Source organism: Oncorhynchus tshawytscha, linkage group LG01 (assembly GCF_018296145.1).
Source record: "Oncorhynchus tshawytscha isolate Ot180627B linkage group LG01, Otsh_v2.0, whole genome shotgun sequence".
Taxonomy (NCBI): Eukaryota; Metazoa; Chordata; class Actinopteri; order Salmoniformes; family Salmonidae; genus Oncorhynchus; species Oncorhynchus tshawytscha.
The window spans coordinates 17231816-17248181 of record NC_056429.1 but is presented as its reverse complement, the minus strand read 5'-3'; the positions used below and the strand labels follow the sequence as shown (position 1 = coordinate 17248181).

Here is a 16366-nt window from a genome sequence, read left to right as displayed (position 1 = left end):
TGCAGACTAAAAAAGTCTGCCCAAGTGAAAATAGTATAAATATGTCTGATACACCCCTGAACCTATAGCGCTACTGCATGCACTTAAGAGTCACCATTGTGTTAGGTTTGTTAAAATAGAGCCCATGAAGCGGCACGTGCCCGAAATGCACACTGGCCATTGCAAGGTCTCATGGGTAGTAGCCTACAACTGCAAAGTTATTTTAGGACATAACATTTACTGTTGGATCAATACATGGCTACTAGCAGTGGGTATTATATTTAGAGTTAGCAATCTAGTTAAAACCTCAAACCCTTTTTTTTTCGGACCCTTTTTTTTCAATTGTCGTCTAAAATGACATACCCAAATGTAACTGTCTGTTGCTCAGGACCTGAAGCAAGGATATGCATATTCTTGATACCATTTGAAAGGAAACACTTTGAAGTTTGTGGAAATGTGAAATTAATGTAGGAGAATATAACACATTAGATCTGGTAAAAGATAATACAAACCAAAAAACATGCATTTTCTTTTTTTTCATCATCTTTGAAATGCAAGAATAAGGCCAAAATATTGCAGTTAAGGCGTCATTTAGATTTTGGCCACTAGATGCAGCATGTGTGCAAAGTTCAGATTGAGCCAATGAAGCATTGCAATACTGCACAGTATTTTGTATCAAGTCTGCCCAAATGTGACGAATTGGTCAATTGATACATTTTCAACTACATAAATATAGAGAACATACAAAAATAATTTAAGTTTACATACCCAGGAATGTCATACATGATGGGTTATTTAGCTTATACACTAACTTTCACACATCTCTATGGCCGGGCGGGGTGGGTGTGGAGCCAGAGATAGCAGGGGTTCAAACTACAGAACCCAGTTACTACATTTGAATATAAAAATAGATTTTTATCAAACAAAACAATGCTAAAACAAATTCTGGGACCCTCAGGATGAAAAATCAGAGCAAGATTACTGAATGTAAGTACATTACCTTTACCTTCAAAGGTGAATGTATCAAACCAGTTGCTGTGATAAAAGTTTTTGTTGTTGTGTGCACTCTCCTCAAACAATAGTATGGTATTTTTTCACTGTAATAGCTACTGTAAATTGGACAGTGCAGTTAGATTAAGAAGAATGTAATATTTCTGCCCATATAAGACATGTCTATGTCCTGGAAAGTTTGCTTTTACTTACAACGTCCTTCTAGTCACATTCACGCATGTTAGCCTCAACTGTCCCACAATAGGGACCCCGATCCCGTAGAGGTTTTTAATGGCTCCCTCTGCCCACGTTGTGATGCTGACAGTGGCACACTGCGTCTGGTGGAGGACAGGGCAGCAGGATGTGTTGCACATATTGTTGATGTACAGTGAGTGAGTTCTTTACTGAACAAGGCTGATTCATTGTAAAACCAGTACTGCAACTCCCGTACAGACTCCGAAGAGGAAGGTTGAAAGCCATGCATCGAAACACTACCCTGCCAAGCCGCACTGCCGGAGGAAACTCCGTACAACTGGTGACTGAAGTCAGCGTGCATGTGCCCGGCCTGTCATAAGGAGTCGCTAGAGTGCAATGGGACAAGGACATCCCAGCCGGCTTAACCCTCCCCTAACCCAGACAACACTGGGCCACCTCGTCAGTCTCCCGGTCTCGGGTGGCTGCGAGACAGCCTGGGATTGAACCTGGTTCTGTAGTGACCCCTTTAGCACTGTGATGCACTTGGACTGCTGCGCCACTCTTTAGCACTGTGATGCCTTAGACTGCTGCGCCACTCGGGAGGCACTGGAGTCATATTTTGACAGTGGAGTATAGCAACTATAGTCTAACAAAATGAATGACAATCACTGGATTATGTTGCACAAAATATCTTGAGTCATGCATTCCTGCTTGGATGCGTTAGATGAAACAACTTATTACACTTCTTAATAAACCACTATGAATTACTTTTTGAGATGATTACTCATGATCTAGGTTCTACCAAATCATGGGCTGGTGCCACCAACTGTAACTGGAGGTGAGTTGGCAGTGCTTGCAGTGATGTGGGCTGGTGTGGATAAAATGCTAGGGTCGAATTCTTGTCTCTGTCAGCCGCTGGCAGAGCCTGTCGAGGAGGAGTCTCAGGGTGGCTGTGTTTGTCTCACGTCTCTTCCTGAGCCCAAGAACCTGCTCCAGAACATTGACCTATATAGTCCAGGATGTTGGTCCAAATGCTCACGTTCTCCCCACGGCCACCGACTGCTCTGGTTCTGCTGTCCACATCTATGTGAGTGTCAATAAGGTCAAAGAATCCTCAGAAAAAGATGTCCATTGAGCCTCCACTCGGTGCCACTCTGACACAGTTTCCTCAGGACAGAAGTAGGCTGACCTTATGGTCCGGGCCAGGGAACGGTCTCTCACTCTTACGAAGGCTGTATTGTGTTGGGGAATCAGTAATCCGAGCACACTCCTCCTCTCAACGTGTGAATTGAATGTCCCTGTATGTTTTGAATAATGTATCTACAGTCCTGGAAAGAAGAATAACACATGCAGACAGTCAGACAGAGGTCATAGCCAGCCACCACATTGCATAAGATGTTATTGTGTTTGAGTACAACATTTATAATCCGTGCAGGCTGTCATTAATTGTGTTGTATTATCATGTCAAGAGGATGAAGGGAGGAAAATAGTTGTGTACCTGTGTTGTATGTCAATGATTCCCTTCTATATATTTTAGTCTACGGGGAGGGACAGACAGACATCATAATTATCAACATTATGAAATTAGTCTTTTGAGTCAAAGTCTTTGTGTTGCACACATAAACGCACATGCACGCACCAACGCAGGCACGCATGCACACACACACACACACACACACACACACACACACACACACACACACACACACACACACACACACACACACACACACACACACACACACACACACACACACACACTCCCAGACACACTCCCACCCACTGCCCCTCCACACATTTTTTAAAATCCACATTACGAAGAATTCACATCCTCAGGTTCCCAATCTGTCTCTTTCCAATAAGGACACAGATGTCACACTACTGGCATCTAATGTCTCCCCATTGGACACAGATGACAATAAATGGTCTATTCCACATTGGTTCAACATTGTTTCCACTGCATTTCAATGAAACTATGTTGATTCAACCAGTGTGTGCCCAGTGGTTCACTACTCCTAAACCATCGACAGCCATATGTTCTGGAGACTTCCCACGAAGGAGGAACCAATCAATCTATCAATCTATCAACTACCAGCTAAATAGGAGTGGTATGTCCTTGAGTGGTAGATCATCTGATATTCCCTGTACAGTCAAAATTAGTGGAAATTATGTAACAACCAATCGTATTGCAATGCATAATTTAAACCTTACAACACTACACAGATATCTTGCAGCTGTCATGTTGTACCTTTTCCTGTGGACTTGGACTGGCTGGCTGCCACAGTGGTCATGTCAGATGGCAGACCTACATACACCCCGCCATAGTTCCTGAGAGAGGTAGTATGAAAAAAGATCCAAGGTCACATGACATCCAGACACTATATTGTGGCAGACTCTCACCAACGACAGGGTATGATGTGTGTTAGCACTGCAGTGTGTGTGTACAGAATGTAACCAAAACACATTAAGGAAGCATCAGTCCCAGAGATGATTTCCAGACGTCAAAAATACAAATATTTTAGAAGTTGAAATCAGGTGCATTTTAGGTGCTGAATGAAAGGTGAAGACACCTTCTGCAGATGTAAAAAATAAACACACATATTCAGACATTAAAAATAAGTTATTTTCAATGACAGAAAACACATATTTCCTGTCATTGATTCTACAGCAAAATTTCAACTGCTATAGATTATCAATATGAATAACCAACAGGCCAGTTCATCTACAATAACATTCTTAGTAATGGTTACAGACATTTTTTTCTTGCTATGACTGTGATGTTTTTATTTATCTACCTTAGTTGAATGCACTGACTGTATGTCACTCTGGATAAGAGGGTCTGCTGAATGACCAAAATGTAAAAACAAACACGTGCAAAGCATGCTGGGTATTATTCCAAACAAGTACAAATTTTGTCGGTGCAGACCAGATCCAAATCTGAACAAATCATAGACGTCAAGTCTATGTTTCACAAGTTTGAACAACACAGTACTGTACGGCACAGTACAATAGAGTAGAGTATAGATAATACAGTTTAATTCGGTAGATTAGAGTACAGTAGTGTACAGCACAGTACAGTAGAGTATGATTATAGTTTAATTCAGAGTACAGTATAGTTCAGTAAAGTAGAGTACAATACAGTACACTATACTCTGTACTCTGTACTGTACTGTTCTTTACTGTGTACTGTAATGTACTCTGCCTTGCTCTACTGTACTGTACTGTGTTGTCCAAACATAGACGTCTATAATTGGTTCAGATTTGGTGCAGTCCAGACCAGACAACTGTGGACGTTGAAATCAAGGCCGGACGGTATATCCTTAATGCGATCTAATGACGGTAAGAACACACATGGTTTGGATTGTGTTTGGGCTAAACCTTTTGCAGAGGAGTAGGACGATAGGACAATCACTTACCTTCTTTTCTCATCGTCTGGTGAGGGTTCTTCTGTCCTGATTAAGACAATAACCACAGATCAGCTCACATGACCGGATAGAATGCTCAAAGCACAAACATATTGTACACAACAGCCAACACGTCACAGAGAATTTATTAATATAGTTGACCTGGATAGTGAATGTGACTTGATTATGAGATGGGCAAGACTTGGGGTGGCAGGTGGCCTAGTGTTTGGAGCGTTGGACTAGTAACTGAAAGGTTGCAAGATCAAATCCCTGAGCTGACAAGGTAAAAATCTGTAGTTCGACCCCTGAACAAGGCAGTTAACCCACCGTTCCTAGGCCGTCATTGAAAATAAGAATTTGTTCTTAACTGACTTGCTTAGTTAAATAACGGAAAAATAAATCAAAACTTGATGTAGTGGTTCTGTGAGGCCACTGATCATAGGGAATCAACAATGTGGATGATGCTTTTCTACCTACAATGAATGGAGGTGAAATGGTTACTGGACTATGCCATGGACATTGTCACGTTTCTTCTCTGTCCACAAAAGAGGCATGAAATAAGTGTACATGTCGTGTCTGTGTGACAACGGGGCATTGTAGGCCTGGAGGTGTGTGACTGACTGGCTGGCTGTGGTTGGCAGTGTGCTGCTGTCAGGGTTCTGGATTGAGCACTTTAACTGCTCAGATGTTTATCATAAAGCACACACACTGAATTATTTTTTTTAAATTGGGGAAATGGCTGCCTCCTCCCTATGCCCACGTTGTGATGCTGACAGTGGCACACTGCGTCTGGTGGAGGACAGGGCAGCAGGATGTGTTGCACATATTGTTGATGTACAGTCAGTCAGTTCTTTACTGAACAATGCTGATTCATTGTAAAATCAGTACAGTTGACATATTTTCATTTCTCTACACACTAATATTCTATTCGTAAAAGAGTTGAAGGTCTTGATATGAAAGACTGAACAATTTACCAGAGGATTCACTTTAAATGTTTGCATCGTACAAATACCATATTTGAAAGTAGGCATTTTGAGGTATTGCAAGGGAATATCAGTATAAGATACATACATGTAATAGACCTTTTTGATTTAAGACAGATTACATTTCTCTCATTCTTTCTCTCACACTCTATCTTCCCTCCTTCTCTATCTATCTTTCTCCCCTCTCTCTCTATCTTTCCTCCTTCTCTATCTATCTTTCTCCCCTCTCTCTCTATCTTCCCTCCTCCTCTATCTATCTTTCTCCCCTCTCTCTCTATCTTCCCTCCTTCTCTATCTTTCTCCCCTCTCTCTATCTTCCCTCCTTCTCTAGCTTTCTCCCCTCTCTCTCTATCTTCCCTCCTTCTCTATCTATCTTTCTCCCCTCTCTCTCTTTCTACCCCCTCTCTCTCTAATATCTTTCTACCCCCTCTCTCTCTATTATCTTTCTTTCTCTCTTTCCCCCTCTCTCTCTATTATCTTTCTCCCCTCTCTCTCTTTCTACCCCCTCTCTCTCTATTATCTTTCTCCCCTCTCTCTCTTTCTACCCCCTCTCTCTCTATTATCTTTCTCTCCCTTTCTACCCCTCTCTTTCTATCTTTCTCCCCTCTCCCCTACCCCCTCTCTCTCTATTATCTTTCTCCCCTCTCTCTCTTTCTACCCTCTCTCTCTATTATCTTTTCTCCCCTTTCTCTCTCTTTCTATTATCTTTCTCCCCCCCCTCTCTCTCTATTATCTTTCTCCCATCTCTCTCTTTCTACCCCCTCTCTCTATTATCTTTCTCCCCTCTCTCTCTTTCTACCCCCCTCTCTCTCTATTATCTTTCTCCCTCTCTCTTTCTCCCCTCTCTCTATTATCTTTCTACCCCCTCTCTCTCTATTATCTTTCTCCCTCTCTCTCTTTCTACCCCCTCTCTCTCTATTATCTTTCTCCCCTCTCTCTCTTTCTACCCCCTCTCTCTATTATCTTTCTCCCCTCTCTCTCTTTCTACCCCCTCTCTCTATCTATCTTTCTCCCCCCTCTCTCTACCCCCTCTTTCTATTATCTTTCCCCCTCTCTCTCTCTATTATCTTTCTCCCCTCTCTTTCTCTTTCTACCCCCTCTCTCTATTATCTTTCTCCCCTCTCTCTTCTTTCTCTCTCTTATCTTTCTCCCCCCCGTTTTCTCTCTCTATCTTTCTTCCCCTATCTCTTTCTCCCCCTCTCTCTTCCCCCTCTCTCTATTATCTTTCTCCCCCCTCTCTCTTTCTCTCCCTTCCCCCTCTCTATCTTTCTCCCCTCTCCCTTTCTCCCCCTCTCTCTATCTTTCTCCCCTATCTCTTTCTCCCCCTCTCTCTCTATTATCTTTCTCCCTCCCTCTCTCTCTATTATCTTTCTCCCCTCTCTCTCTTTCTCCCCCTCTCTCTTCTTTCCCCCTCTCTCTCTTATCTTTCTTCCCCCTCTCTTTCTCCCCCCCCCTCTCTCTCTTTCTCCCCACTTTCTCTCTCTATTATCTTTCTCCCCCTCTCTCTTTCTCCCCACTCCCTCTCTATCTTTATCTCTCTCCCCCTCTCTTTCTCCCCATCTCTTTCTCCCCCCCTCTCTATTATCTTTCTCCCCCTCTATTATCTCTTTCTCCCCCTCTCTCTCTATTATCTCTTATCTTTCTTCCCCCCCTCTCTCTTTCTCCCCACTCTCTCTCTATTATCTCTCTCCCCCTCTCTCTTTCTCCCCACTCCCTCTCTATTATCTCTCTCCCCCCTCTCTCTTTCTCCCCACTCCCTCTCTATTATCTCTCTCTTTCTCCCCCCCTCTCTCCTTCTCCCCTCTCCCTCTCTATTATCTCTCTCCCCCTCTCTCTTTCTCCCCACTCCCTCTCTATTATCTCTCTCCCCCCTCTCTCTTTCTCCCCACTCCCTCTCTATTATTAACTCTCTCCCCTCTCTCTTTCTCCCCACTCCCTCTCTATTATCTCTCTCCCCCTCTCTCTTTCTCCCCACTCCCTCTCTCTTATCTTTCTCCCCCTCTCTCTCTTTCTCCTCCCTGTTGTCTATAAATCTTTTTCTCACACTCTCCTCTCTCTGTGCTGTACACTATGAAGGCAACACCTTGTTGAGTCTATGAAGGAGTAATCGGATGAGACGGTTGCTGTACTTACAAATCTTTGGAAGTTTCTGCAGGTCCTGTGAACTCAATAAAAATAAAAATAATATAAATACTCAACTATCCTTATTTTGTTCTGGATGCTACATGACGTGTGGAATAAAATAGAAAAGTCAATTTTATTTGTGAGGCTGCTGATTTGAGGTGGTCTTGTCTCACAGCGAGTCCACTCAACACACATTACATCAAGCCCACATTTACTCATCCATTCACACTGTCTATCTCTCCTGTTTGTACTGTGTGCCTGCTTTATCTATAGCAGGGCTGTTCAATTTCGGTCCTGGAGGGCCAAAACACTTCTGGTTTTCATCCTCTTCTAATAAGGGACCGATTCAGACCTGGGACACCAGGTGAGTGCAATTAACCACCAGGTAGAAACAAAAAACAGAAGTGTTTCGGGCCCTCCAGGACCGGAGTTGATCAGCCCTAATTTATAGCGATGTAGTGCATTACATACAGGTGCAGCAAACACGACAAACTCTGTCTTTGAAGAATCCTTACCATCCACAATATCAGTAACCACAGAGCAGACAGAATCATTGACAGCTAATCACTGTACCCATCTCTACAGTACCGTTCTGATGCTATCGGAAATGCCATAGGCTCCATACATCACTACTAACACAACTACCTGACTTAACAGCTCCCTTCCCACTCTTAGAAGATGTTACAGAAATCAATGTGCCACAGCTTAATGAACGCCACTGTAAGGCAGTGCTCAATCCAGAACCCACTGTAAGGCAGTGCTCAATCCAGAACCCACTGTAAGGCAGTGCTCAATCCAGAACCCACTGTAAGGCAGTGCTCAATCCAGAACCCACTGTAAGGCAGTGCTCAATCCAGAACCCATTGTAAAGGCAGTGAAAGAGCACAGCGGGTGATGTTGGCTGGATGAGCTCGTAGGGCTGTCTGTGATTTGACAGTTGTTGGTGGCTTTCGAGTGGCACTCCAGAGCTCTCCTGGGGGGACTGTATGTACCAACTCCACGTCACACAGAGAGGGACCTTGGTTGGACCTTGGTTGGACTGGCTCTTACAGAGAGGAGGTGTAGGGAGTGTTGGACTGACTCTGAAAGAGAGGAGAGGTACGGAGGGTTGGACAGGCTCTGAGGGAGAGGGAGAGAGGGTTGGACGGGCTCTGAGAGAGGGGTAGGGTTGGACTGGCTCTGACAGAGAGGAGGGGTAGGGAGGCTTGGACTGGTTCAGAGGAAGAGAAGGGATATAGTGGGTTGGACTGGCTCTGAGAGAGAGAGTATAGGCTCTGACAGAGGAGGGATAGGAAGGGTTGGACTGGCTCTGAGAGAGAAGCTCTGACAGAGGGCTAGGGAGGGTTGGACAGGCTCTGAGAGAGAGAGGAGAGGGATAGGGAGGGTTGGACTAGCCCCGACAGGGATAGGGAGGGTTGGACTGGCTCTGATGGAGGGATAGGGAGGGTTGGACTGGTTCTGACAAAGAGAGTGGAGGGATAGGGAGGGTTGGACTGGTTCTGGCAGAGAGGAGAGGAGAGGAGGGATATGGAGGGTTGGACTGGCTCTGACATAGGGATAGGGAGGGTTGGACTGGCTCTGACATAGGGATAGGGAGGGTTGGACTGGCTCTGACAGAGGGAAAGGGAGGGTTGGACTGGTTCTGACAAAGAGAGTGGATGGATAGGGAGGGTTGGACTGGTTCTGGCAGAGAGGAGAGGAGGGATATGGAGGGTTGGACTGGCTCTGACAGGGATAGGGAGGGTTAGACTGGTTCTGACAAAGAGAGAGGAGGGATAGGGAGGGTTGGACTGGTTCTGGCAGAGGGAGAGGAGGGATAGGGAGGATTGGACTGGTTCTGACAGAGGGAAAGGGAGGGTTGGACAGGCTCTGATAGAGGAGGGAAAGGGAGGGTTGGATAAGCTCTGAAAGAGGAGTGATAGGGAAGGTTGGATCTGTATTATGGAGGTTGTCAGAGAAATGTAGAGGTCATAACAACCTGCACTGGCTCTGGGAGACAGGACGGATAGAGAGAGTTGGACCTTAGAAAGGGTTGGACCTGTGAGAGGGTTGGACCTTGGAGAGGGTTGAACCTTGATGGATATCAGGTATACTCTATATCAAAGGCAGCTAACTTTGAGAAACAAGGGTCAAATAGACCAACTGCTTACAGTGGATGTAACTGGAAGGAGTTTACAGTGGACAGAGATTACAGTGGACAGAGATTACAGTGGACTCAGTTTACGGTGGACGTAGTTTACGGTGGACGTAGTTTACGGTGGACGTAGTTCACGGTGGACGTAGTTCACGGTGGACGGAGTTCACGGTGGACGGAGTTCACGGTGGACGGAGTTCACGGTGGACGGAGTTCACGGTGGACGGAGATCACGGTGGACGGAGATCAATGTGGACGGAGATCGCGGTGGACGGAGATCGCGGTGGACGGAGATCGCGGTGGACGTAGTTTATGGGGGACGTAGTTTACGGGGGACGGAGTTTACAGGGGACGGAGATGACGGAGATGACGGGGGACGGAGATGACGGGGGATGGAGATGACGGTGGACGTAGTTTACGGTGGACGGAGATTACGGTGGCCGTAGTTTACGGGGGACGTAGTTTACGGGGACGTAGTTTACGGTGGACGTAGTTTACGGTGGACGGAGTTTACGGGGACGGAGTTTACGGTGGACGGAGTTTACGGTGGACGGAGATTACGGTGGACGTAGTTTACGGTGGACGGAGTTTACGGGAGACGGAGATGACGGAGATGACGGGGACGGAGATGATGGTGGACGTAGTTTACGATGGACGTAGTTTACGGTGGACGTAGTTTACGGGGGACGTAGTTTACGGTGGACGTAGTTTACGGGGGACGGAGTTTACGGGAGACGGAGATTACGGTGGATGGAGATTACAGTGGACATAGTTTATGTCAGGTCGTTTGCGTCATGTAGCTATGATCATACATCATCGAGCATACTGTATGCTACACCGTATGAATTTATATTACATCACAAAATGTGTTCCATTCCAGTCCATTCAAATTGTCTTCAATCACCTTCTTCATCTGCTACTAAATTCTTAGAAACACAATTGTTTCTATTTTATTGTGCAAGTAATTGAATGTTCTGTATTCACTGCTGTGTCTCAATAATCTGTCCTTGTATCAAAAGGAACATTATTGAACTTTTAAAAACCAGGTAATGAAACCACCTCCCCCATCCTCCATCTCCTCTGTTACCACACAACATGACATTGACAAAGAGTGTACACCTATGGAGGCCATACTTGTCAACTTTACAAAAAAAGTTTTTTTTTTAGTTTACTTTTAATCGTCAGCCAATTAAAATTGTCCACATAGTTGCTTGTGATCAAAGGCTACATGTTAATTGTTTGGAATTTGAACCGCATATAATCATGGCCACCTGGTGAGGTTAGCTTAGGGCAAAATGTGCCATGTCATGTAATAGGAACAGCTAAAATGTAGCCTCAACTACGTCAACAATTTTAATTGGCTGATGCTTAAACTTTTTCTCATGTTTGTAAGTATGGCACCGTCGGGTCCCCAATGCTATTCTAAAATGTTGTCCATCTACTAATACTTATGTTATTCATATTTAAATATGAAATGTCCATCTCCCAATTCACAACAAACATCACCATTTTATCCTCATCTATAGAAGACGAGACCAAAGCCATTATACAGTAACAATGTAAGTGGAGAAGTCAGAGTGGCCATTTCACAACCCTTAGAAAATCGTATTCATTATTAAGGGGACTCAGAACTGGTTTCACAAGAGGAGGGATGAGAAGCACAATATCCAGTACATTTAGGAAGTCACAGTCCTATTTAGCTGGACAAACACATGGGTGTGGAATAAAGATGGACTGGGAATCGAAACTTCCCTTACCTGATCATTATAAAGATGAAACATTAGACAACAGGTTGTTAGGAGAATTTAACCAGACTCACATATAGAATACAACTGGTAATACAACTGGTAATTTGACCTCACCGCTGTGTTGTGCAACACTGCTGATATGATCACACTTAGTCTACAGTACTAACGATTCCAATACTGTTATGGATGGGTGTAGGGTCATTTTAGCATTGGCCAAATTTAGGTTGCCAATAGGCTATAAAAAATACCCTAGACCTTTGTTTTGTATAATGAAAATCAAATCAAATTGTATTTGTCACATACACATGGTTAGCAGATGTTAATGTGAGTGTAGCGAAATGCTTGTGCTTCTAGTTCTGACAATGCAGTAATAACCAACAAGTAATCTAACATAACAATTCCAAAACTACTACCTTATACACACAAGTGTAAAGGGATAAAGAATATGTACATAAAGATATATGAATGAGTGATGGTACAGAACGGCATAGGCAAGATGCAGTAGATGGTATCGAGTACAGTATATACATATGAGATGAGTAATGTAGGGTATGTAAACATTATATTAAGTGACATTGTTTAAAGTGGCTAGTGATACATTTTTACATCAATTTCCATTATTAAAGTGGCTGGAGTTGAGTCAGTGTCAGTGTGTTGGCAGCAGCCACTCAATGTTAGTGGTGGCTGTTTAACAGTCTGATGCCCTTGAGATAGAAGCTGTTTTTCAGTCTCTCGGTCCCTGCTTTGATGCACCTGTACTGACCACGCCTTCTGGATGATAGCGGGGTGAACAGGCAGTGGCTCGGGTGGTTGTTGTCCTTGATGATCTTTTTGACCTTCCTGTGACATCGGGTGGTGTAGGTGTCCTGGAGGACAGGTAGTTTGCCCCCATAGGTATTCCTCTTTTCCAGATGGGATAGGGCAGTGTGCAGTGTGGTTGCAATTGCGTCGTCTGTGGACCTATTTGGGCGGTAAGCAAATTGGAGTGGGTCTAGGGTGTCAGGTAGGGTAGAGGTGATATGGTCCTTGACTAGTCTCTCAAAGCACTTCATGATGACGGAAGTGACTGCTACGGGGGCGGTAGTCGTTTAGCTCAGTTACCTTAGCTCCCTTAATGACATTGTCACATGTCTTCACATCCTTGTCCCTGAGCTGGAGATTGACCTCTAACTGTGGGCTTAAAGATCCTTCACAGAGAATCTCCCACATATTTCCATTGTATAACATACATAATCATAATTCTCACGTCAAGTTCACATTATTTTCCCCTGGGGACTCCTTACCGTGAACTAGGGTAGAGTCAGAGAAGCGAAAACATGAAGCTGTTTGTCCCATTAGCTTCCTGGGGTTCTGTTAGACAAGGAGCCTGTCTGGTCTGTGCTGATTAGCTATATATATATATATATATATATATATTCTCTCTTTCTCTCTCTTTCTCTCTTTCTCTCTCTCTTGCACTTTGCTGGTTATTGAGATAATTCCACAGGCACTCTGATTCTATTACCATCATTTTATGACCGCAGCTGCAGCCTATACAAATCTCCAATCTCAGAAATACAACAGGCATTTTATTCAGTCTTTGCTCATGGCAATGAACGGTAGTGTATTAACCAGGAACATTCACGAGTAAGACCTTAAGGTATTTGAACAGTAAAAGGTGTCCTTTTTGGGCTTTTGATGAATGAAACCAGGATAAAGAGTGAGCATTTCAAAAGGAGTAGAGGACAACCAGCATCAATCATCTGAAGAAACAGAGGAGGACTAGCTGCTGAGATGCCAAAATCCTGTCTTTCTTTCATCCACATCCCATTGAGAAAGAGACGGCATAAATATAAGTGAAACTCTAAATGACACACACACACACACACACACACACACACACACACACACACACACACACACACACACACACACACACACACACACACACACACACACACACACACACACTATACCTATCTTTGTAAGCATTTCAGATTTAAATTCCTAAAGACACTTTGCTGTCTCCTGGCCACCAGGGGTCAAAGTCTGAGCTAAAGACTAAAGACCGCTGTTCACCCTTGAGACCACCATACAAAATTCAGCAAACAACTGTATAAGCATGCACACACAAACATGCAGAAAGAGCAGGAATGACCCTAACACACGATCCACACAACACCCCCTCCCTTGGGCATGAACCCTCCTGTCACACACACACACACACACACACACACACACACACAGTGTATGTTCTGGAACAAGAACACTCACCCCCTCCAGACGTGCTGGCGGCTGAGGAATTGCCACAACCCATTCTGCATGGATGCAGCTATCGTCCAAGAAAACGAGAGGAGCTCAAAGAGGGAAAGGAGAAAAGAGCAACAGCCATGTGGAGATGGAAACAGATGAAAGAGGGATGAAAGAAGGAGTTGTTTTATGTCTCTCAGTCACACTGATTTCCTATTTGGTGGTAGACTCCTGCGCTCTGTGTCCATCCCCTCTGCAGAACTGAACTGAGTGGTGTGTGAAAGCATGGAGATGCTGTTATATACACAGAGGGAGGAGGAGAGAGAGAAAGACAGAGAGAGAGAGATGCTCTGCCCTCATATGATTTTCTCTTTTTCTCCACCCTGACAGGGTTGCCCAGGAAACGGGGGAATGGGGAGGAGGGTGTGGAGCAAGCAGGCCAATGGAGCTCCCAGTTTGGTAAGGAACAAATTATTTATTTAAAAAGGGGACATTATCAATTTTCCAGCTTGTATGTGTGACTTTCCAAATTCCTGATATGGTAACATGCATGTTAAAATATACAGATGAAAAGCATACTCCATTGACACTCAAAGCCCGAAAGCCTTTGAGAAGCCTGACATATCTCACAAATAATATTTTCTTCAAAACCTTCAACTGGGGTCAAACTAAGTTCAGTGTTGTGTGATCCTCTTATAAAGCACAACAGCTCCACTAGCCTTTCCTTCTCTGAATGTTTTATTATGTTTCACAAGCCATTTTGGTAACAAGACCTGAGCTTGGATAACTTGCTGTGTACTACTAGCCTACTAGATTACTCTCAGGGCTCAAATTCCATGGAACCCGCATTGCAGTATTTACGCAATAGCTTCTTTCCCTATGGTCAAATAAACACTATACAAAAAACTAGCTACCACTATCAGATAGCCTTTCCTCACAAGTAAATGCATCCAGTTTTCACAATAACACGTGTGTGCATTGACAGTAGTTTGTAGGCACAGTAAACCAAAAGAACCTGTGTAAGCTACTCATCCCCCTTAAGATAATGGTTCTTATGGTTTCCCGTAGCAACAATGTTCTATTTTTCTGGTCACATAATGTTTCAGGTGTTGATGATACAGTGTTTTGCAATGTCTGGATTCCTTGCTTAAAATGAGCTGGAGCTATGTAGTCCAATTCCTTAATAAATACAGATGTCCTCTGTCCTCTCCAAACCCTGAGGGTAGAACTTTCATTAACTCTGGGTGCACAGACGCACACACACACACACACACACACACACACACACACACACACACACACACACACACACACACACACACACACACACACACACACACACACACACACAGGAGCTGCAGTCATGAGATCATGAGAATTAAGCTGAATATGCATTGACTGTGAGTGAAGATAAACCCATTATGTCCATATCATCAATGAACAAACTATCATGGTTCAAACACACCATGACCAGTCGAAGAGGGCACGACAGCGCCTATTCCCCCTCAGGAGACTGAAAAGATTTGGCATGGGTCCTCAGATCCTCAAAAAGTTCTACAGCTGCACTATCAAGAGCATCCTGACTGGTTGCATCCCCTCCTGGTATGGCAACTTCTCGGCCTCCGACCGCAAGGCGCTTACAGAGGATAGTGAGTACGGCCCAGTACATCACTGGGGCCAAGCTTCCTGCCATCCAGGACCTCTATACCAGTTGGTGTCAGAGGATGGCCCTAAAATTACCAAAGACTCCAGCCACCCTAGTCATAGACTGTTCTCCAGCAAGCGGTGCCGGAGCGCCAAGTCTAGGTCCAAAAGGCTTCTTAACAGTCTCTACTTCAAGCCACATGACTCCTGAACAGCTAATCAAATGGCTACCCGGACTGTTTGCATTGATCCCCCCCCCACCATCACACCCATTTTTATGCTGCTGCTACTCTCTGTTTATTATGTGTGCAATGTTACTTTGCCTTTACCTACATGTACATATTACCCTTAATTACCTTGACTAACCTGTGCCCCCGCACACTGACTCTGTAGCCTCGCTACTGTTTTTTTTTATTGTTGCTCTTTAATTATTTGTAATTTTTCAATTTTCTTATTTTTTATTTATTCATTTTTTGCTTCAGTTTATTTTAGTAAATACTTTCTTAACACTTGTTTTTCTTAAAACTGCATTGTTGATTAAGGGCTTGTAAGTAAGCATTTCACTGTATACCGAATACCTGTTGTATTCGGCAAATGTCACAAATACAATTTGATTTGACTTGATTTAAACAGCTCGTGTAAATCCTCACCTTTGTGAAATATTATAAATAGACTACAAGGATGATTACAGAGCTAGATTACTTTACAGGTTTTCAATTTCAGGAGCCATGACCTCTTTTCATCTCAACATGTTTTCGAATGACTCATCGCTCAATGTTCTTTGTTGTTGTTTTTGGGGTTCATTTCAGAAGCCACTGAATAGAGTTCAATGGAAGTGTTGGGATATAGTTGCATACAACTGAATCCCCTAACGTTCCCTTCAAACTGAATAGTCCCTCAAAATGAGTGTCATATTCAGGCACGTTTTTTGATTTG

At 43.9% G+C, this 16366-nt stretch overlaps 1 protein-coding gene across 1 annotated transcript; it reads right to left on the bottom strand.

The window, feature by feature from the left end:
- Nucleotides 1-2484: 2484 nt before the first annotated feature.
- Nucleotides 2485-8252, bottom strand: LOC112260433 (overexpressed in colon carcinoma 1 protein homolog). The gene is made up of 5 exons (XM_024435579.1): nucleotides 8249-8252; nucleotides 7685-7709; nucleotides 4581-4616; nucleotides 3413-3492; nucleotides 2485-2492 (listed from the first exon to the last, which is right to left on the bottom strand). The coding sequence occupies exons 1-5, from the start codon at nucleotides 8250-8252 to the stop codon at nucleotides 2485-2487; spliced, it is 153 nt and encodes a 50-aa protein (XP_024291347.1).
- Between the last annotated feature and the right edge of the window lie 8114 nt (nucleotides 8253-16366).